At 39.7% G+C, this 24689-nt stretch overlaps 1 protein-coding gene across 4 annotated transcripts in view; it reads right to left on the reverse strand.

The window, feature by feature from the left end:
* The window catches only part of NR3C1 (nuclear receptor subfamily 3 group C member 1), a 1023052-nt gene that overhangs the window by 23375 nt on the left and 974988 nt on the right, over window positions 1-24689 (reverse strand). For all 4 annotated transcript variants that reach the window (XM_044069153.1, XM_044069152.1, XM_044069149.1 and 1 more), the window contains exon 8: window positions 3287-3444. In XM_044069153.1, coding sequence (XP_043925088.1) covers window positions 3287-3444 — 158 coding nt within the window. The remainder of the gene's footprint in view (window positions 1-3286; window positions 3445-24689) is intronic.

Raw genomic sequence — 24689 nt, forward strand, 5'->3', positions numbered from 1 at the left:
AGGCCAGTAAGGAGCAATGAGGATCAATGAGGCCTTCTGAGCGATAGCTTTCTGTATTACTTGAGAGATCAGTGGGAAAGGAGGAAATGCATACAGAAGTCCCCGGGGCCAAACTTGGACTAGAGCGTCTCTGCTGGGTTGGCCTGGTAAAGGGAATAGAGTGAAATATTCTCTGCACTTGCTGTTTTGGGGAGTAGCAAAAAGATCGCAGCAAGGCTGACCCCACTTGAGAAAAATTTCTCTCACTACAGAGTCTTTCAGAGACCACTCGTGAGGCATGAGTATAGCTCTGCTCAACTTGTCCGCAATTTGATTGGACTTCCCGGGGATGTGCGTTGCTATCAGAAACCGCTGAGAAGAAATCGCCCATTGCCACAGTCTGAGTGCTTCTCGACACAGGGGGTATGATCTGGTTCCGCCTTGTTTGTTGATGTACCACACTACAGACATATTGTCTGTCTGGATTGCAATCGTTCCCAAGGGAAGAGAGCCTTGAAGGGCTTGCAACGCTAAAACCACTGCTCTCATCTCCAGAACATTTATGTGCAAGTGGCATTCGTTTGGTTGCCATGTGCCCTGGACCGTCCTGCCCTGATAATGCCCCCCCCACCCGATCAGGGAGGCATCCGTTGTCAGAGTAGCAACCGGAGGAGGTGGAACAAAGGGTCTTCCGACAAGAGCTGAGGGGAAGATATCTACCACATGAGATGCTTTTGCACGCTATGGATCATAATGGTGTGAGACATTGGAAGTTCCTGGTATGACCATTGAGTAAAGAGCATCCATTGAAGGATCCGCATGTGGTATCTGGCTAATGGAAGCAGAGGTATGGCCGCTGCCATAATTTCCAACACCTTTAGAACTAACCTGGCTTTGATTCTGTTGTTGTTGAAAAGGAGTGATACCAATTTGTGAATGTCTGTTATTCTCTGATGTGTTAGTCTTGCAGACATGTTTATTGTATCTAGATTTGCCTATGTAGGTAATAGTACGACAAGGCGACAAAACAGACTTTTCGCAATTTATTGAAATACCCAGCTTTTGACAAACGCGAAAAGTGTAATCTTTGGCCATCAGAAGGAGATGCTTGGTGGGAGCTGTGAGGAGCCAGTCGTCCAAATATGGAAACACCTGGAATCCTTGTCGTCTCAGGTGAGAAGCTACCACTGCCATGCATTTGGTAAACACCCGGGGGGCAGTGGTGAGACCAAAGGGCAGGGCCCTGAACTGAAAATGACTGGTTCCCAGCCTGAAGCGGAGGAATCTTCTGGATCGTCTGTTCATCTTTATGTGATAGTACGCATCCCGAAGGTCTATAGAGCACATCCAGTTTCCTTTGCCCAAAAGGGGAAGGATGGATTGCAGCGTGACCATCCGAAATCTTGTTTTCTTGACTGATTTGTTCAAGACACTGAGATCCAAAATTGGTCTCCAGTCCCTTGTTTCTTTGGAACTAAAAGAACCTTGAGTAGATTCCGGATCCTTGCTGGTCTGCTGGAACTGGCTGAATTGCTCTTTTGCAAGCAGTTTTGAAATCTCCAAAACTGCTAGATCCCTTTGAGCGGGTGGAACATCTGGAAGGGATTTTTTTGACTGATTTGGAAAGCGAAGAAAGGGGATAGAATAGCCTTCGGAAATGATGGACTGTACCCATTTGTCTTGAGTCAGGGATAGCCAGGCTTCTGGGTACAGTGATAATCTTCCCCCGACTGCCTCCGAAGATGGGCAGTCGGGCAACACCTCAGGGATGCTGAAAGGGCTTGTCAGGGAAGGCTTCCCGATTGCCCTGGTTCTGCGGACCCCCCCTGCCCCTAGGGCGACGTCTACCATTATTATTCCCGCCTCTGCCTCTGGCGGGAAAACGACTCTGTGCGTCAGGTGAAGTCCCTTGAGATTGTTTACGGAACCACATCTTTCCACCTTTCTGGCCTTTGGGGTAAGGCCTGGAAGGAGTAGAAAAACGGACTCCGACGGCAGAAAGGGTCTTGGCCATCAGTCTCGCACCTAGTCAAGGTTGCTTTCACTTGAGGACCAAAGAGGGATGATCCATCAAACGGGGAGTTTTTAAAGACTAATTTCAACAAGAAAAGTTACTCACCAAGAACCGGTAAAAAAACCAACCTCGAAGCTGTAGCGGCAAACGAGATCTGGGGTAACTCTCGCCTAGCATTGTGGGATATAAGGGGAGCCTCGAGCCGGTGGAACCAACTCTCGAGCTTTTAGAGTGGCCGAGTCGGAGCCGAGGTCGGCTCCGAACCCATCCAGCAAGAATGAAGGCGAGATAGACAACTTAACATCATCTGTTAAGTCAAACATTAACACTGTTTTGTAAGTACTAATATCTTGGCATGCAAAGACAGGACTGCCTGCTCTACCATCCATTAAGTGCTACATCAGATTATGGTTAAAATACCAGTTAGATAATATAGCAATAACCCACGCCTGGGTGTGGGTAATGCGGGATTTACCCACGGTTGGCGTGGTTTGGTCCCGAGGGCGAAGGCCGAGGGACCAAACAAAGACAACCATAGGTAAATCCCGCATTACCCACACCCAGAAGTGGGTTACTGCTATTATACTATGACATTATTTAAGAAAAGAAATAATTACTTTTCTTAAATAATGGCATTGTATAATGCCTCTTTGCTGCCCTTCCGCAGCTGTCTGGTATCTGCGGTAGTTCTGATGTACTGCGATGCCTACGCAGTACATCAGAGTTGTGGCCAAAAGCAACTGAGAAAGCAAGATCTCCGTTGCTTTTTGTTAGCTATGTTAAATGGGTTTAACATAGCGAGACAGCTTTAAAATAAGCAACGGAGATGTCCGTTGCTTATTTTAGCTCTCGCTATGTTAAACCCATTTAACATAGCGAGACAGGCTTAAAAAAAAAAGCAACGGAGAAAGCAAGATCTCCGTTGCTTTTTACACACTGTGTCGCTATGTTACAGGAGTTTAACATAGCGAGACAGCTTTAAAAAAAGCAACGGAGATCTCCATTGCTTTTTTTAAACCTGTGTCGCTACGTTAAACTCTTTTAACATAGCGAGACAGTGTTTTAAAAGAGACTTATACTAATGGAAAAAGTCCAGGCGACCGGACCTTTTTCCATTAGTATAAGTCGATTTACAACGTGCACGCTGGCCAATCAGCGTGCATGTTTTGGAATATTAATGGGGGGGTCATGGTATAATTTATATTTAACTCTATCACAATAGATAATTTAAATTTAACTCTACCACAACATATGATTTATCATCAACATAATAGACTACTTCTTTTAACTTACATCATGCATGCTGTCGAGAAGTTTTGTCAACTGAAAAAATCGCTGCCAGTTCTGAGTTGAGCTTCTCTCTTTTTGCACTATTGCTTTCCCCAGTTCTTTAATGTAAGTCATCCGGATCTCTTCAAAGACAGCTTGGCTCTTCAGACCTTCTTTAGGAACTGCAACAAAGTAACCAAAGTTTTAGAATTCACAAAAACTTATGTGCATGTACAGAATGTACAAAAAAGAGGCAACGTGAGCGGTTTTACCAAAAATAGTCAAACTGTATTTGTAATTTAAGTAACTTTCATGTAAATAAACTATCAAGGTAAGGTATCTTGGTGAAGAATGCAGCATAACAGTCAGTAGAGGCCAACCCATTGCACATATCTTTGTTAAATAAGCCAGTCAATGCCACTGACAATGTCTCTAAGTAAACAAAATATAATTCAGGGGCACATGCACGGTAAAGGAAAGCTACACAGTGGGAGTTCATTTGAGCTATGGCTATTAAAAATACCAATGTGCAAAAAACAAGAAGTCTGTTTTAGCATTATGCAGGAAGGAAAACACTATGCATTTCTGTGCCCCACTCTGGCAAAATGCAAGTATCATGAATCTTAGGAGCACAGGAACCATATTAGGCAAGCAAAAATGAGGGCCAGAAAGTACAGTTGTGTACACTTACCATAAATGTAGATGTTCGAGTGTATTCACTGTTGCTGTCAGCACATTTGGGTTATCCCTGCCAGGGCAGCCCTTGGTGGACCGAATACCAGAGACTTAGTATTTCTGCGTCAGTTGCTGTCACTTGAGGACTGACGTCAGGTCGTCAGTAGTACAAAGTAAGGCATCCAATGCCATTACATCAGTTTTTCTTGCCCTAACCTGTCAGGAGCCCCCAAAGTAGGAGGCCAGGTTCTGGTGGAAGAACACACCAGTGGAAAATAAATACCAATATGTCCCTTGTAAGGAAAGGAGAACAACAAGGAAGAAAGGTAATAAAAGGTGAAAGAGAATAAAGGGGGTGGAGGGAGGGAAACCAGGACTGCAACAGTGAATACACTCAAACATCTACATTTATGGTAAGTGTACAAAACTGTACTATGTTCCTCGTGTTTTACTGTTGCAGTCATCACATTTGGGTAGACTCCCAAAGCTGAGGAAATGGGTGGAGGCAGTTAAGGAAACTAGGGGCTGGCTAGGATGCCCCTGCAAGACTGCACAGGCAAACCCTGCCCTGGATTTGGAGAAGAGAGGCAGGTGGTAATGCTTGGTAAAAGTGTGAACAGATGTCCAGATGGCACCCTCCAGGATGTCCCTGGTGGGGACTCCTCTGAGGAAAGCTGCAGAGGTGGAGGCTGCTCTGATGGAGTGTGTCCTGACCCCCTGGGGGGAGGCTTTCCATGCTGTTTGTAGCAGAAATGGATGCAGTGTGTTATCCATTTGAAAATGGTTTGCTTGGAGATGGCTTTGCCTTCTGCCTGTGTAGCAAAGCTAACCAGCAATTGATCACACTTTGAATGATTTAGTCCTTTCTAGAGAGAACCTGAGCTGTCTGTGCACATCTAGAGAGTGCAGAATCCTTTCCCCTTTGTTCTGGGGATTAGGAAAGAAGTTGGGCAAATGAATGGATTGGTTGAGAGCCACACTGGACACCACTTTGAGCATGAAGGATGGGTTAGTTCTGAGGGGTACCCTGATTGCATGGAAGATGATGAAGGGTTCCACAGCCATGAGTGCTTGCAGCTCAGACACTTTTCTGGCTGAAGTGATGGCCAGCAGGAATGCTGTCTTCCAGGAGAGAAATTTTAGCTCTGCAGAAGAAGCTGGTTCGAAAGGAGGCAGGATGAACTTTTCCAAGACAAAGTTAATGTCATAAGCTGGTGTTGGTGCCCTTCTGGGGGGGCCTCAAGTTGCTAGACCCTCTGAGGAATGTTTGATCAAAGGGTGTGAGAAAAGGGACTGCTCAGTGGGAAAATGAGCAGAAACAGCAGAGGCATGCATTTTTGTAGAGGAGAAAGGCAGACCACTGTGTAGTAGGTCAGCTAAGTAATCCGGGATGAGAGGGATGGAGGGCTGTGCTGTATTGGCACCCTTAGCCTGGATCCAGGTGCAGAACCTTTTCCATTTATCTGCATAAGACAATCTGGTGCTATGAAGTCTGGCCTCCCAGATAACATCCAGAACCCGTTTACTGAAGATGGCAGATTGGTTCAGGGTTAGGGAATAAGCCAAGTTGCCAGTCTGAGTGTCTGCAACTGGGGATGCATGAATTTCCCTTCCCTCTGGGTCAGGAGGTTTGGAATCTGAGGAAGATGCCATGGAGGCAGAGGGGACAGGCTGTGCAGCAAAGGGTACGAGTGTTGTCGGGGCCAGTCTGGAGCTGTAAAAATGGTCCTTGGTTTTTCCACCCTTAATTTGAGCAGTACCCTGGGGATGAAAGGTAGGGGAGGAAAGGCATAGACCGATAGACTGACCCACGGGAAGGACAGGGCATCCACTTTCCAAGCCATGCAGTGATGCTCCCTGGTGCAGAATTTGCTGAGCTGATGGTTGGTGTGGGAGGCAAAGAGGTCGACCTTCGGGGTTCCCCATTTCTGGGTTATTAGGGTGAAGGTACTTCTGTTGAGTTGCCACTTGTGTGGGTCCAGAAGGTTTCTGCTTAATTGGTCTGCCAGAGAGTTGAGAGAGCCGGGTAGGAATTGTGCTAACAGGTGTAGTTGCATGGAAGAGGCTGTGTGCCAAAGGGTCATGGCCAGCCTGCATAGAGGTAGGAGTGAGTCCCTCCCTGCTTGTTGATGTACCACATCACAGTGGTGTTGTCTGTTTTGATCAGGAGAACCCCTGGAGAGAGAAGGGGTTTGAAAGCTATCAATGCGTGCTGCACAGCTATCATCTCTGTTTGATTGATGTGCAGTGGGATTTGCTGTGGGCTCTACTGGTCCTGTATGCAGCTGCTGTCCAGGTGTGCACCCCAAGCATAGTCTGCTGCTTCTGTGGTGAGGATCTGGGCAGCGGGGGTGGGGAGAAGGGCAGTCCCTTGTTGTGGGAGCATGCTGTTGCCCACCTAAGAAATTCCTTTCTGAGGCAAGGAATTATAGGTAGAAGAGTTTTCAGGTCTTGAGAGTGTTGACACCAAAGGCTCTTTAGGTACCACTGAGGTTTCCTCATATGCAGTCTTGCAAATGGAATGAGTAGTATGCAAGATGCCATGAACCCCAGAGCTTGCAGGATCTTCCTTGTAGATAGCTGGGGCCTGGTGGCTAGTTGAGAGAAGTAGGCTGTCAGGAAAATTTGTTTCTCTGGTGTAAGGTATGCCATCTGAGATGCTGTGTACAGACTTGCTCCCGGGAAGATTATCCTTTGGGTGGGCACCTGTTTGGATTTCTTTTCATTGATTGTGTACCCTAGGGAGCTTAGTAGGGTCTTTACAAAGGCCAGGTGCTTGAGCAGCTTTTCCTGGCTCTGCCAGAATAAGGCAGTCGTTTAAGTATGGGTAAATCTGAATATTTCTTTGCCTGCAAAAGGCAATGGCCAGAGCCAGACATTTTGTGAAAACTCTGGGAACAATAGATAAGCCAAAGGGAAGCACAGAGAACTGAAAGTGTTGAGATCCTGTCCTGAATTGGAGATATTTCCTGCATGACTCCCTGATAGGAATGTGGAGGTAGGCCTCTTTTTAATCTAGGGTGGCTAGCCAAGTGTTCTTGGAGAGCATGGGTAGCAGCTGCAGGAGGGTGAATATTTTTGAATTTTGGTATCACCATGAAGGTGTTTTGAATGGATAGATCGAGAATGGGGTGCCAGGTGCCCTCTTTTCTGGACACCAGAAAAAGTTTGGAGTAGAAGCCTTGGCCTATCTGTTCTTCAGGAATGTGCTCTACTGCCCTCATAGGGAGCAGGGAAAGGATTTGCTTTTGAGCCTCTGCCCACTGATTTGGGGGGATGGCCAGGGGTCTGTGTTGCGGAAGATCTAGGAATTCCCCAAGTCTCTTTTTAGACTGAGGGTAGTCCTGACTCTCCCATTGGAAATGCTCCCTTAAAGTATGCAGGGTTTCCCCAATGGAAAAATCCTCTGGGGGAGAGGCTGAAGGAATGGAGTCCTCTGCATCAGAATCCTCATAAGTGGAGAGGGGTTGCATGTCTTCAAAGTCAGATGCATCAGATTCATCTGACTCTTCTTCAGACAAAACTACAGTGGACAGATCTCTTTTCCTTTTTGAGGGGCTAGCTTGGCTTCCCCTAATCAGCATGATAAGGTCTTCGACCATTTTAAGCATTTGAGACTGAGCCAAGGTAGCAGGCGCCTGACAGTGAGTCATCAGTTTCTTGGGTGTGGTTCGAATCCTGGGCCTAAGAAACTCTGTCGTTTTTGAACAAACAGTAGTCGCGAAAGAAGACGTCTGTTTGTGTCGAGGTTCGGTAGTGCGAAGGACTTCCTCGGAAGCCGGTGCCTGCTCAGTGGCTCCGGATCCATCCAAGGTAGAGATGACTGCAGGATCCATAGTCGAAGAATTTTACAGTATAACGGACTCCAAAAAGGTCTCGGTAGCAGCCTGCAAATCGACTGAAGTGGTTATCAGGGGCTACGAAAGCTCCTCACTGAATACCGGAGGACTGACGACTAGATTAATGGAAGCGCCGTCGGTAGGTTTAGACCTGTGCGGTCCGTCTCTGTCTATCTTTACTTTTTTCATTAGATCTGCTGTTGGATGGCTTACCGAAGCCATATCAGAATTCGAGGACTGTAAACAAAAATATCTGGCTACAATAAGGGCCCGATGATGGATAATTCTGGAACAAAGCACAGAAGCAACAACGGGGGACGTTGTGGTCTGGGCCTAAGCAAGTGATGCAGTAAGAGAGGAAGTCTCGGTGTGGTATTTGCTTTCCACAGGCGAGACAATTATTAACTTTTTCTGACATCGGTTAGTGCAAGAAAAAAGGATCCCCCAACGGGGTACCTAGCTTTAGAATACTTCAACTTCAATTCAGAGACGAAAACTCAGGTAGCGGCCAACCGGCAATCGTGCAAACTGCTTCTGCTTCGGGCTCAATGGCAAGAAGGACTGATGTAATGGCGTTGGCTGCCTTACTTTATACTATTGACGACCTGACGTCAGTCCTCAAGCGACAGCAACCAATGCAGAAATACTAAGTCTCTGGTACTTGGGCCGGCTAAGAGCTACCCTGGCAGGGATAACCCAAATGTGATGACTGCAACAGTGAAACACGAAGAACACCATCCCTAGCCATATGCACCTTTAAGCCGACACACTTAAAAGTTTGTGCCTCCCTCTATACAAAATTTTCTAAATGTTGAAGTAGCATTGTGCTGACTATGCAATGATTGCTCATTGCTGACTGGTGTTCCCCAAGTTTGGGCAAATTACAGTACAGCAACATTTTGTTAATAACTAATTTCCTTTTTTGCTGAGTTTGTATGACCTTGGAAATAAGACATTTAGAAACTGAGGGGTTTAGAGGTTGTGAGGAAACTTTTTTTATATGCGTGATGAATATTTTGGATATTTTAATTGTAATATTTTGAAATTCACAACAGCAAGAAACAGTATTAAATTAAGAATCCGGTATGGAATAAAAATGGTGATAATGTTGAACACTGGACTTAAATAGTGTCCTTGCATGACAGTTGAATTGTTATGGCAGAAGCATAGCTGCTGTCATAACATTTTAAATCAGAATCACAAAGACACCATTTCAGCAAAGTGTTCTGCATTACTGCCACTCTCAGGAAAAATATTAACACCATACCTTCAACTGTTCACATTTTTGCAGAATTTTTCCCTCGTATTTTTGGTTTGTTCCTCAACATTTGTGGTTTTCTGGCAAATCATTGAGGACTGAAGTCACTAAATAATGACATACATTTGAATTTCAGACTTTATATTCTTCAGGAAATTAATATTATATAAATCTTGTCATTCTAGCAACTTTCTACACTTATCAGGGCAATATTAAAAATCTACAACAAGAATACAAATGGCAACAGTTGTCCAAAGTACGGCTCCAGACCACATCAAATATAAAACAGTAGCTTTAATAGTCCGTAAGTGCTTTCACCACTCTTTGTGGCTTCTTCAGACCGTATGATCTGAAAAAGCCATGGAGAGTGGTGAAAGTGCTTACCGACTATTAAAGCTACGGTTTTATATTTGATGTGGTCTGGAGCCGTACTTTGGACAACTGCTGCCATTTGTATTCTTGTTGTTGCTTTTGTTTTTGGCGGGAGAGTTAACCTTTACCAGCAGGCTGTTTATTGGTTTCTTGTTGAATATTTAAAATTTGTCCCTGTGATTTGGCCTAAGACCCCATTATTTAGGCTTTGCCCAGATTTCTTGCACTAAGAGGTTGACAGATACAAAGTGAAGATTATGCAGTTAGGTCCCCCAAAACAAATTCAAAATATTTATTTAGGGCATAAATGTTTGATTAAGAAAAGCCAAGATGGTTATTCACAGTCATTTAATCCATTTCTTTGCCTTCAACCTGCTATCAACTACAGAATGAGTGTACCTCCATATCATTGACAAGATAATTCCTTTAAATTTGCCATAAGAAGGTAAACTAGAATTACACAGCAGTGCTGTAACAGTTTATTAACGGATTAAATAGCCAGGTATTACACCATCCGACGCAACACAATTACAAACATACATACAAGAAAAAAATAACCATTAATGCAAACACACTTGCAATATACTTAATTCAGTGATAATGGAGAACACTGGACTGAGCATAACTTGTCTTTGTACTCATAGACGCAAGTTACACTCAGTTCAGTGCTCTCCATTATTGCCAAAAGAATAAGAGAGTAAAGACTGCTGAAGAGACTGTAAAAGAAGCATGTGCCTTACAGGTAGTACTTATATATTATGAGTAATAAATACAGCTGGGTTTTGATGCGTCTTGCACCACCGAAACCAATTCAGCAAAATCCTACTCAGTAAACCTTGGGGACAGATTTCAACATAATTCATGAACGGGACGCAAGGCCTGCTCTACCGGCTCTTAGCACTTGATGAATCAGGCTGCAACTAATTGGGCTCAACAATCCAAACCTCAATTAAACCTCAGTTTGATGAAATTTGTGGGACCCAAAATATATACATTACATACTACATCCATCCATCCAAACACAAACACCCACCTGTGTGTGTGTATGTAAATTCTACACATTATGAATTATTGAAGGATGTGTCAAGTTTCACAAACCATCAAAGTTACGGTTTGCCAAGCAGTGGTAAAGCTGAACCTGCCTGGGTTGATTAATACTTGCACTGTGTCTTGTTTGGAAATAGTTATGCAACTGTACAATTAATATACAAAAGTAAGGGGGTGTGGGGGCGAAGACCCTCCCAAGTAAAACTATTACTGTTGTTGGGGGCTCCATGGTGGTTACACTGTGAAAAGCATGTTAATTATAGCTCTCCCAGTATGAAAAGGAAAAGAGAAGTAAAAGCTGATGGAAACTGACAATCGGGGTAAAATTCAATTACTGCCTAGTTACTATACTGCCTGGATGTCAGCAAGTAAGAAATCTGGTGAATGTTAAAGAAAATCAAACAGAAAAGAGCAAGAATCTGGAGTCGTGCAGTAGTTTGGCAAAAAGCAGTTCAGGTTTTAGCTTTGGTCAGCTTTATTACAGGAAATGTCTTTCAGTAATTTAAAGGTAAAATGAATCAAATGCATTCAGTGGTGTTTATATATTTCTCTAGTTTCTCACTTATTTTAAAGTTAAATGACTAAAGGCTGGAAAGAATGGAAGATTTCAATAGCTATTCAGATGAGCTGATAAAAATGCAGAAATCGAAGGGTGAAATGAAGGAAAGACTGGCGGAATACGAGTCTTCTCAAGGAAAACAGACATTAGAATATGAGCTTGAGGAGGAAGCCTGAAAGATTTCTTGCTATATCAGAGAAACTGGAAGGAATAAACTGCATTAATGTTATGAAAGTACAAATAAGTAACTGGACTTGTAGTTCACAGTGGAATATGTTAATTGAAAGGGTACACTGTACGTATGCTCTAAATTTGGCCATGAGAAAGCAGTCATAACCTGCAATAGTAAAGATTCAGTCATACAAGAAGAAAGGGATGCCCCTGAAAAACTTGTGGCTGAATGGAAAACAACTGGGGACTCCACAGCATTTACGGAAAATTATTCACTGCACACCAGGAAAGAAGTTCATCCCTGCAGTCAGAGGATGTCAACAGGCAGGTGTGAGATTCAAGCTGCTATAGCCATATGTTTTTAAAATATTTTTTTCCTGGAGGATCAAAGACAATTTTTGAATGTAGAACTAAGAAGGAATCAAAGTTGACCCGCCAAAGGTAAGTCTGCAAGACAAAGGATAGACTGCTTCTCATTTGTCTGATGACGGCAATGCCTACAGACAAAACTTCCCAGCAAAATCTTTTCCATTGTTCCAAAGGACTACATCTATAACTGGAAAAAAAAAAAAAAAAAACTCCAGGAGCTGACTAGAAAAATCAGAAGTTCCATGGACTTGAACCAGAGATTGGTGATGGGTGGTCAAAATGATGAGGAAGATGAGCAATAATGTGGAAGTAGAACGTAAATGGAAGAATTGCAAACTGCAATTTCCATATAAACCAGTTTGTACATATGAACTGCAAGAACTGGCCAAACAAAATAGGGGTTTGGAGGCTGTATTAACAGAGGCAGTAACTCTCTGAAGTATAACTTCTCACTTGGTCATTAATGTTTAGAAGGATTTTTTTTTCTTATTTATGCGTATTATACATTTCTTGAAGTAAACAACATATTACACTCTAAATACTGTAGTCCTGTACAGTATGCAGAGATATTTTAAATGTGAGGTGGGGCATTTTCATAAGTGACTGCTGCTTATGGTACTGCTGTTAAACTAAAAAAACACTTTTTTGACCGTAATGCATCTGGGGATTATAATGTAACAAGATAAAAAGGCTAGATATAAAGCAGTGCTCAATATCATCTTGGGTTGCTAGTGAAGTATTTAGAAAACACATAAAAAGATTTTCTCCCAGTATTTGAGAAAAGTGATATCTTCTGTCTACAGGTGGAAGCAATTAATCACAAAATGACTCAGCCTCGAACTCTGAGGCATCTGTTTAAGAAACACTACAATTAGTACTCTGACAAGCAGTTCGATGAAAAAAAGTCTTCCATATCAAAGGGAATATATGCATTCCTAGCATTTAGCACTTCAGAATAAAATACAACAGTGCACAATCCAGCTTATTCATTTATGAGTAGCCAGTGCACTTATTCTTAAGGTTAAAAATCAGTTAACAGAGCATGCAAGTTGTTTTTCACATCTGGGAGGAAAATGGAGATGCATGATTAAACCTTACTTTAGATAATGCCAGCGGGTGTAGATGGTTGTTTTGGGCAACTGCACCTACACGGTGGGGTAATTTCCCTTTTTTGGGAAATGTATAAAGTCTTCTGGAATGCTATAAGTTAAAAGGTACTGGGGGTTAAAATGAAACTGTACATAGTTTTTTTGTATCTTGAGTGTTTTTACTTAAATGAAAAATCTGGGAAAATGTAACGGGTTTAAACAGAGATGAAAATCTATAAATGCATATAAGAACAGTCTCATGAACATTAATGTGTGCATGTAAGCTGCAAGTTGGAAACATATATTCAAAAAAAACTGTCATGTAGAATATGTGAAAGTAATAGTTTCTTATAATGAATGCCTTATCGATTATATAATGAAAAGTAAATGGCATTGTAGGTATGTAAAAGAAGCAGAGGGTACTGAATTATATTAGGAAGTGTACGGTGCAAAAGCAATGTTACAGGAGACCACTTGGACAGAAATGAGCATGTGAATTTGGCAAAGAAAGGACTGCAGCACTGATATTCTGCAGAGTATCAGGGACAAAGGAAAAGGGGGAATAATAATACTGATTACGAAAAGGGTCCCAATAGCAATATGAAATGATAAAGACAATAATTGTAGATTTGTGGCAATAAGTGGTTACCGGCATGCATTTAAACTCCACCTAAAACTACTAAGGAACTTTGGAGAATTATGAAAGCAGTAATTAGCTTTCAGCAGGGATTATTACTGATGGTTGAGGATTGGAACCTAATGTGCAACAGTGAGGATAAATCACATGTTCTGAGGAAATACATGAGAAAATTTGGAATGGAAGATGTGAACTTACTAGCAGGAAGCCAGGCAGAATTTACACATTTCCCAAGCTACGATTACTGGGTTAGAATGCATATAAATTATATTCTAGAAGAGCATGGCATTTAATTTAAAGTTCTGAAACACATCCAATAATTATTTCAGATCATGCAGAAATACAGACCAAGATAAACATGCAGGGCAATGAAGCAAAAATGACAATGGTGCTTTATTAATTTGTTAAATGAGAAGAATTTAAAGAATGGGTAGTGGAAATGAGTTGAGAGTTATTTGGGAAGACGCACATTTTTTCTGAAGAGATAGCTAAGGACTGGGATAAAATGAAAATGGACTTTAAAAACATGTCAGAAACAACACAGAAAGAAGTATCGGAAAGAAGTAATAAGAATTAAGTATCGATGTCATCAGAAGTTGTGATACAGACAAAGAGGAATGTTACAGAAGAAGAAAAATTATTGCTAAATGCTAAAGGGAAAATAAGGGAGGAAGCTGCTATTAATCAATCATTTTTGATAACTCTTAGACAACACAAAATACAAATGGGGTGCTACCAAACCTAAGCAGCTTATAGTAAAAAAAAAAACAATCAGAGAAGCTATAGAGGTATTAAAGACATTTTGAAATTCTACAAAGGAGATGAACAGGGTAGCCAAGAAAAGACAAATAGAAGGATTTATGAAAGACATAACAATGTCAAAGTTAAAGGAAGATTAGGCTCAAGAACTGATAGTTAAAGTTTGGAGAGGATGAGATAAAAATGGTGATATACAATCAACTGGGAAGCCTCCAGAAACAAGATGATATTCCTGTGGCAGTTAGTAGGACAGAAACTGACAAATAAGAAACTGATAAACATCCTAGAATGTTACTTAACAATATTTTAATAGCAGGGACAGTACTAGCATCTTGGAAGAAAACTGTGGTGGCTCTACTACCCAAATCATACCCAGCTTTGTATAGTCCAACTTCAATTCTGGAACATGAATATAAAGTGGTTATGTCTACACTAGCTAAGAAAATGACAGACATGGTAAAACTGACAGATACGGATCAGTGTGGTTTTTGTGGAAGGGAGGCAAACATATAACGCCACTAATACAATAATGATGATCTAAAGGGAAGCAGAGTGAAACAAGATGCAGCTATTTTTGGTGGGACTTCATGCAGAGAAAGAATTCAATAAAGTCAACTGAGATTTTATGATTAGAGCAAATTGTAGCATTTATGTACCCCGATAAAATAGTGGGGGTAATTAGGACGACATATGAAGGGTTAGAGGCAAGAATTCAGGTGGAAATAGCAAAGGAATTGTTATGGCTAGGCTTGTATAGGCCCTAGGGCTGATAGCCTAGTACCAACCTATGAAAGGGTTCCTGTCTGATGAGCTATGTTTGAACAGAGAAGCCAAAGAGGGGTGTCCCTCTATCCTATTTTTTACCTGCTTTTATACTTAGAGCCACTGGCACAGAAAATAAGGGACTTGTATATTCAATGACATAACTGGTATTGTAATCATGAAAAAATAGCCTTATTTACAAATAATATTACTTTGTTCCTGATAAATCCAGAAGAGGACATTTCAGTGTTGTGGAATATTTTAATGTGAATAAAGCAAAGGCTACAGAAAAGAAAACTATGTCCACACACATTTTACCCCCACTTCCCTGGCTGCCCTCCAGGAAATATTACTGAACAACCCCCCCGCCAAGACTATCACTTGTGAGCAGATCCTAGATCTGCTCTCTAAGGTCAAAAAGACTGCATCAATAGGCCCTTTAATATCCCAGGGTGCCTTCTAGACAGCCTGAAACATGACACAATGGGACCACTGAAGTCGCTGTTTAACCAAAGCCATCCAGACAGGCTTTGTGCTACATAAATGCAGAACTGCAACAGTCATCCTTCTGTATAAGGGACCCTGGAAACTACACTCCCATAAGTCTGACTAGTCTCATATAAAAAGCCATGGAAAGAATTACCTTGGAGATGATCAATAAGGACAAAGAATACCTTCAAACACTGGATCCAACGCAGTATGGCTGTGTCAAGGGCAGATCATGCCTACTCATCCTGGTGGACTTCTTTAAATAGGTCACTACGGCAATGGCTGAGGGCAAAACTCTACATACTGCCTATCTTGACTTGGCTAAGGCATTTGATACAACAACCCCCTCAGGCATTGTAAACAAACTTGGTTATAGGTTTAAAAAAAAACCTATGTTAAGAGCTGGACAGCCAGATGGCTTTCAAATAGGATCCAGGAAGTAAGGATAAGGGTAGACCACCTCCACAAAGAGGACAGTCACTACAGGAGTCCCACAAGGCTCTATGCTGCGTCTGCTACATTTTAGCATCTATTTCTCAGATGTCAAGGCCAATGACGAGGGCCTTTGGCTGACCAAGTTTGTAGATGATTGCAATTGCAAACCAGAAGTCATAGAATCCACCCAAGTTACTAACATCCTACAGGAAGGACTAACACAAACAAAACTACAGCTTAAAATTCAATGCCAAGAGAAACATAATTAGTACCCTTTGGGAAGTCAGCCACCCTAGGAAATTACCTCATCAATAACACAACCGTTAAGAGTACAGCCAGTAGTCAGGGATTTTATATGTATGCATATATTAACCTGACTTTTGACTTACATTTGTTTAAGGTAGTAAGAAAATCATACCATGTTGCTCAACTTATAAGCAAGGGCATGGCATCTAGGTCCAAGGAAGTCATCATTCCACTGTATTTGGCCTCATCAGGCCCATCAATGAGTAAAACGCCCTCGTTAGTATGTGCCAGATCACGCACATGCAACAACTGCAATGCCCAGAGAGGTTCCTCAAAAAAAAGAATACAGGGCATAAATAGTATGTCCTCTGCAGTCTGCCTCTATGTCTTTTCTCTATAATCTGATTCCTGATGGATCTTTTGCATATCCACAAAATGATCATCATCAGAATTACCTGGTCTAGGGATTTAAACTTTTCTTGTGACAGCAGTTCATGTTAGAGGGACAGGTTAAGTGTCTTGGAAAATTCCCCGTTGATGGAATAGGCCTTCCTTTCTTTTTGAAGCAGAGATCCTCCCTAACCCTATTCAAGAGAAACCTGGACCAGTGGATGGGAAATATGAACTAAAACCCTGGGTGCAGCACCCATGTCGCTAGTGGGCACAGGCAGCCTGTAAATCTTGCCCTAGCTTTCATATACCCTTTAAATTAGGTGCGAAGGCACACAAACATGTGGGATACATTTGAGGTTGTTAGCCTAATATATACACCTATGAACCGGTTCAGCAATACCCATATTTACTGAGACATGATAAAAGTACTTGGGTGTATGAATTAAAAAGGATTCTGTTACGAAAGCTACAGGTATGTGGGAAAAAACTAAACAAAAGACACTACAAACTGAGAAAGTCTTGATTATAAATGCAGGTAGTAAAGTAAAAGCAGTGAACATATTTCTAGTCCCTTTAGTATTATATACAGGTAAGGCAATCAACCAGAAAGTGGAAGGAGTCATTTCTCTCCATAGAACAAGGTGGTTTAGTATTATCAGATTCAAAGAAACACTTCAGCGCTACACAGTTAAGGCTCATATACATAACATAAGCAGAAGATTACATATCAAAGTGGGAAGAAATGATACTGAAAGGGGGGGTGTCACTAAATAGAAAGAGTAGGATACTGAATGCAGACCCTTAATTAGAAAAACAATCATTAAATTAAATTATATGTATAAGGTACCAGAAAGTATTTTAAGAATGAAGGCAACAGTGGAACAGAGAAAGGAGATTGTACCAGTAGAGGTGACTGTAAGTAGGGGCATACAAAAATATGCATGAGGGGGCTGGAATTTACTGCAGAAAATTAGCAAATAGACCAAGTACTGGGAGGGAGGGAAAGTTAACAGAGTACGATGAGGCCAAGCATAAGTTTGAACTGCGAGCTGAAGACTGCCTTTCCTACCAGGGACTGATAACAGAATTGAGGCAAACAGAAAGGAACAGGGTAGTGTTAAGCCAAACACCAGCTCTGGTCGAGTTTTTAGATGAGGTTAGAACAGAACCTGCTGTTTAAAAAGGATAATTGCGAAGACAAATTAAATAATACACCCTATAAATATCAACCAGAAGAGGTTAGAAAAGACTAAGAAGTGAAAACGTAAAGAAACAGAGAGGACATTTATGTGGCTCCCAAGTGCACAACAAAGTCTAGAAGGTTTGGGACTTTTGCATGGAAGTGTTTGCATAGCTATATGCATATCCAAAGCAGATCTAAAGAGAATTTTTCCTCAGATAGATATTAAATACCTGAGGTGTGATGAGAAAGAGAGGAGCAATTCAGAAAACCAGAGACCCATTTACTGTGCCTATTTTTGGAAACAATTCTTGAGAATAACGTATTCATATTTGAGAAAACCCTGTTCCTGCAACATGATGGCGTAGCTATGGGCACACCTTGTGCCAATAGCTACGCCAACATGTTTCTTGCTTTGTGGGAAGAGGATGTCTTGTATAAGATGGAATTATATAAGAGAAATGTGATATTTTATAAGCATTTTGTTGATGACGTCTTCCTTTTGTGGAATGGCAGTTTTGACATGTTAGAAGTCTTTGTGGAACAGATGAATCAAGCTACCAGTTATCTGAAGTTTACCATGGCTGCTTCTACAACAAAAATACATTTTCTTGATATATGTGTAGAAAGATTAAGTGATGGTACATTTGACACAGGTGTACATAGAAAAGAGTATTATAGGAACACCATGCTTCACAGAAGCAGCATGCACCCCAATTATGTTTTTAAAAATGTGGTCAAGGGCCAAGCAATGCGTGCATCAAGGTTGAACAATACAGAAAGGGGCTTTAATGCAGACTTAAAGGATAGGCTTAAGCATCGAGGTTATAGCTCCAATGACCTCAGTGAGGGGCTTTGTGAAATTGATTCTTTAAGAGCGAGTAGAGCGGAGCCATATTTCTCTAGTCAGGTTGAGGGAGAACATTATACTAGAGATAATGTGGCCACAGAAATTAGAATACCCATGTTTTACACTAGAGATAAAAATAATATATATGATATTTTTAAGAGACACTGGGGTGTTTTGTTAACTGATCCATAGATCCACTGATAGCTGAAATTATAGGAGATAAACCTAAATTCAGATATAAAAACAGAAAAAATATTAGAAGAATGTTATGTTACCCCCATGTTGAACAAGAGGCTTTAAGTATAGTAGGAACTACTCCATGTGGAATATGTAACTATTGTTCGCACATCAATAATTCAGGAAGCTTTGTGCATCCTGATACGGGTAAGGAGTTTAGATTCAAGTGTATAGCTAGTTGCGATACGCAGCACGATGTTTATTTAGCTATCTGTGTAGAATGTCGCTCTTTTTATGTAGGGAAGACGGATAGGCTCCTAAAGAATAGGATTAGGGAACACCAATAAAATATTAGAATAGGGGCCATTACTAATGCCTTAGCCAAGATGTCCACAGGACCTAAGCATACATTCGAGTTTATGGTCATTGAAACCATTGCACCTGATCCACAAAGTGGCAATGTAAAAAATGTTACAGAAGAAAAAGAAATGAAATGGATCATCCGCCTTCGGGCTGATGTAGGGAAAGGCTTAAATGAAAAGAGTATCCATTAAGCCATTTCTCCGTACTAAGAGCCTTAGGGTTAGATAGGTGTTGAGATAGGATATTTTCTCTGTATTTGTAGTTTTATATTACATAATTTATGTTTGTTTTTGACCAGATGAGTCTGTTTAGGTCTGTATATATATTTTTTGATAAGAAACATTTTCTGATGAGATGCATTATATGCATATATGTTTTTTATATATTATAGATGAGGAGTAATATGTTTATGTTCTTATCGTAATTATTTTGTAATTTATAGAGAATGAATGAATTGAGATGTGTAATATATATTATATATAGTTATTTTTGATATGAAGTTATCTTATGCAGTCTCTTGATTTCTAGGTTTGTCTTCCTGTTATGGTCGTTGATGCAGTCCTAGTTAGTATTTAGTGATGGATGTCTTACTTCATTCATGTATATAATTTGGGTGTGAAGTCAGAGACCATCGTTTGATTTCTGACTTCCATGATACCTTATCGTCGCTACCTACATTCAGATATTGGTATTATACAGCCTTTAATATTGAATAGCTATAGGCTATATGAATAAATATTTTTATTAGTGTTTGTTATATGCTGTGCAGCAGGTTTTTGAATTTTTAGGTCTATGTTAGGTTCAACCTTTAACAATGCCTTATGAGTAATTTGCTAATGCGTAGTCTCTTTTTTATATGAGTAATGAGTTAGATATATATTGTATAGTGTATATTTTTCATCTGCTATATATTCTATATTTTTGTTTTGCTTATTGGCTTTGCATGGAGAAGCTGTTTGAAGCTGAACTACAGTATTAAACTACGGAACAATCGTGGATGAGACGCGCCTAGTTGCGTTTTCATCAACTTTAGATTTGTGTAGGTAGATTGTATTGGTGACATGCAGTGGGCTACCTTTAAGGATCAGTTGCTATGTGATTTTCTGCTTTCAGCAGTACAGCGGTTTAGTTATATTGGCTGTTTTAAGCTGTGAAACATATAGTTTTGAATTGTCTGATGCTCTTTAATCTTCATTTACTGTAAGCGATCATTTATGAAGTGATCGCTGATGAGGTGCATCATACTGTATAGTTACGAATGTGGTGATAAAGATTTAGTAAGCGCCTTTCTATGATTGAATGTATTTTATAATATGTATCACTTATATGAGTAGTAGCTTGAAATATTGCACTTGTCTTTCATTAAATATGCATTATCAAATGTGAGATATAGAACAACTGAACTGACATTTTTAGTTTTTATAATTTGACTGTTTTAGATTAGTTATAATGCAGTATGGTTTTATAATTGTAACGTCATTGAAGGAAATGACATTTTTATGTCTCTATGTGATTGGTGGTATTCTTTTTAAATAATTTTCTGTACTCAGTCCGTTATGGTCTGATGAAGCAAATATGTGAAAGCGCTTACCGACTGAGTGCACAATAAATATACCTTGTAGTTTTTCGTACTTTGGAGTATTTATTTAATGAAGTGTGAGCGTTTGGATTACATTGCTTTGGAATCTGTATGGAACTTGCATGGTTGCTGCAGCTGAACGTTTCGTTTTGATTTAAAAGTATATTGTTTGCTTGTCTTAACATTTTTACTCTCCCTTGTGTCAATTTCCATCTGGTATCATCACAGTTAATGTGGTGATGTGGTTCTGGTGATGTTCCTATTTCCACTGCTGTGCTGCTATTGGCTAACTTAATTTTTTTAACGAGACTCCACTACTACTTAACTAATGTAATAAACTACAGATGTACTAAAATTATGAAGGGGCAGTCCAACTTATACTATGAATAATATTTATAAATACATTATGAGCACTTCCTATGAAACAGTGTCATGGCTTGTTGACTGACTGTAATGTTGCACGATTTATCTGAATGGGTGAAACGGCAAAAATATGAAGCAAGATCAGAGACACGTCGCAAAGTGAAGTTGTCATAAATTATTTGCTCAAGAATTCTGATCAAAAATAAAAATAATGCAGAAGCCATGGAGCTCAATCTGTTATGTACACAGCAAGGCTTTAGATAGTGAACCAACTACTGAACGCAGAACAGAATAAAAACACATTTGAAATTGATTTTTTTCTTCCCATTGAGGAAGTCTGTAATCCAGAAACTAGGAGTTGCAACAATAACATACATCATCACTTTGGAAGTTTCAATAAGGGAAGGCCATCATCTAAACTTGATATTTTAAAACAAGGTTCCCACCTGCTTACATTAGCGGTAGTTGAAGTGGATGTAAAAGATCACATGGCACTTAGAGAGAAGGGGTTCTTTATTTAAACAATCACAATATCATAAAGCTATGACCACTTATTTAAAAATAAAATCAATATTCATTCTCTTTTATATATATATATATATATATATATATATAAAAGCATACATTAAATACATTTTTCACAATACCTTATATTTGTTATCCTCTCATCTCCCATCCTTTCACCTGACCACTTTTCTATCTTTCTTCTTAATTCATACTCACTCCATTTTTATCCTAAAAATTGACTGACTCTAGCCAGTCAAATATATGCAAACAATTATTTTTCAATTTGAATCAAATCATATATAAAAACCAATATGAAATCTTTTGCCTAATCATGTTTTCAATATTTAATTTATTCCCTATTCTTCTCAAGATTGTTTTCTTCTTTTACATGTTGAGAAAACACACAAAACTATTTCTTGGTTGTTACACATACAGCACAATCTTTCAGATAACTGCTTTTCATGGATGACTTTAAATTAGCTATCGATCTCCACAAAAGTCTTTAAATTCCTTAATATACAGTTTTCCTACTATCAACAGCTTCTTTAATTTCTCTTTCTGTTGCCATTTATCCATAACATTTCCTTCCTACATTTCTTATTTTTTGTCATTTACATAACTTGACTTGTCCATTTTTTATTTCATTCATACATTTGATCAACATCTCTCAATTTTTTCATCTCTCTTACATTTCTTGGATTGTGTCATTTCAGAAAATGTTCATATTTTACACTTAATATTTCAGTCACAACATCTTTTTATTTTGTATAAAGTTCAGTATCCACAATAAGTGCAACAACCCCCCCCCCAAAAAAAACCCTCCATTCTTTAAACCCAACATTCTCTATCTTTTGTACTGCGCACTGTACTTCTTTTAACAAGATTTAATCTAGAACCACAAGCTACACGAAAATCATCTTATAGGTCCATTTTAAGCCTTAATAGAAACATAAATATTCTAAGGGGCCAAGCTTCCCTATAACAAATGCAATTAAGTATTTTTTTCTGAAGATAAATTATAGGATTTTCATGCAACAATTACATGTTTTACGTTCTGCATTAAATCATACCATTGTTTTAGTATATTCTGTCTCCAGATTTAATTCCAAAATGCAAAATATATTGCACCTTCGTCTTTAGATCTCCATATCCTTGACCTTTTTCTCTAAATAAACCTAAACTACCACCTCAGAATAAAACACAAATGCTTCATTACAGCCTTTACTTGTAACACTATCATCTGCATAACATATCATTATATGCAATTTCACTAAATACCTGTAAATCAAAGTTGTCTTACAGTTACTCTTTATAGGTTTTCTTTAATAGCACTTGTTACTAAACTAAAAACTGTCAAACTCATCAAGCATCCCAGCTGTACTCCTGTTAACACAAATCTCTCTGCTTCACCAGCTAACCTTTCAAAATGTAATAATTTTCTTTCATTTCTTACATATGCACTCACTCTCTCAGGCCATCTCCCCCTTTCTGGAATAGAGTAAACTTATTCTTTACGGATAACTAAATCAGTACTGTAACTAGTGTACTTATTTACTGCCAATGGTGTTAAATAAGCACTACATCAAGGACAGTAAGAAGAATGAAGTCCATAGCGAGTGATCAGAACTCATTAACACCACAAGTTCACTCAATGTAAAGGCAAAAACTCGCATAATGAATAAACATGTAACAATAAACATGCACTCAGTGAAATAAGTGCTTTTGCATGACAGAAACAAAGTATTGGGCAGTGGGTTATTTACTGCTCTTCAAATATTTTAATTACTTATCAAACTAAACTTAAATCTGTAGACATTAAAACACAGCATTTACTTACTGACATTTGATTACAGGGAAAGTCTGAATTAATAGGATCCCATTTTCAGTGGAGGCTCATGGAAGAAAGCTCCAAGGTGTTACAAAACATTTTAAGAACAATAATTTTACAATCTTTAAAAATAATACAAAAAACAACTTCAGTTTAAATAATTATACTAAATCAGACAAAATATGAGAACATCAGTTAAGAATAGATACAAGTTATATAATAATAATTTAATAGTTAGAGAATTTTTAAACAGTTAAACCAGTAACTTAAATCCTTCCAGTATCTAATGCTACACACTGCAAAGAACATTTTCAAGGATTCTGGAGTACATCTGTAAGATTTCAACAACGTCAAAGAGTAGTCTAAAACACAACAAGCTCCCAGTTTAATAATCGTAATCAAAGAGCAGTTGTTTTTTTTTCTCTGAAGGAATCAGGTTCCAAGCTTACTTGTACTTAACCTATCAAGGCAATAATCAATCAATATTCAAGATATTTGGCCAACAAATTCCTCTCCCCACCACTCCCAGTTCTCCCTCAAGAAAAACCCTCCTCCACTCCACTGCCAATTACCATCAAGATAAATCACGGCTTCAATAGAGCCTGACAATATACCAAGTTGACTCTTAAACAGCTTAAATCAGGACTTCAGGCCCATTAAGGTCTCTATTCAACCACAGCCTTCAGATTAGCTTTGTCCCAGTAGAGTGGAGCATAACAACAGTCATCACTTTGCATAAGGGGGGACCATCTACTGACCCGGTGAATTGCAGACCCTTAAATTTGACAAGCCTAATATGCAAGGCAATGGAAAGAATAATCATGGTCCTGATAAATAATGACATAGGAAACCTCCAAATACAGGACCTGACATGATCTGGCTTCTGGCTTTGTCAAGGGCAGGTCATGCCTACTGAATCTGGTGGATTTCAATGAGAAACTCACTAACGCCATGGATGAGGGTAAAACAGTACACACCGCCTACCTCGACCTACCCAAGGCATTTGAAAACAATTCCCCACTCTGAGCATAAATTCAATTTCTATTGTTTTAATTTAATGGAGAGTTTTTCTCCTCGGCCTCCACTGGAAAATGAAATGGAAATTATGGAGCTGGCGGTCAACAAATGTAAAATAAAAATAAATAAATAAATAAATAAATAAATAAAAAATAAATACAGATGGACAGCCAACTGGCTCATAGACAGGAAACATGAGGTTAAAGTGCATGAACCCAGATCCAGAAAGAGGCCAGTTCACAGGGCTCAGTGCTGGGACCACTCCTGTTCAGAATATACATCTCTGATGTCAAGACTAATGTGGAAGACCTTTGGATGACAACACTTGCCAACAACTGCAAGCTGAGGGCAATCATTGAGTCCCCCAATGATGTAGATATCCTTCAAAAGGGTCCAGATCTGACAAATGATTGGTGCCAGAATAACTGCCTGAAACCAAGTGTGAAAAAATGCATCATCATACC

The sequence above is a fragment of the Protopterus annectens genome, chromosome 4.part0 (genome assembly GCF_019279795.1).
Source record: "Protopterus annectens isolate FY-2018-M chromosome 4.part0, PAN1.0, whole genome shotgun sequence".
Taxonomy (NCBI): Eukaryota; Metazoa; Chordata; order Ceratodontiformes; family Protopteridae; genus Protopterus; species Protopterus annectens.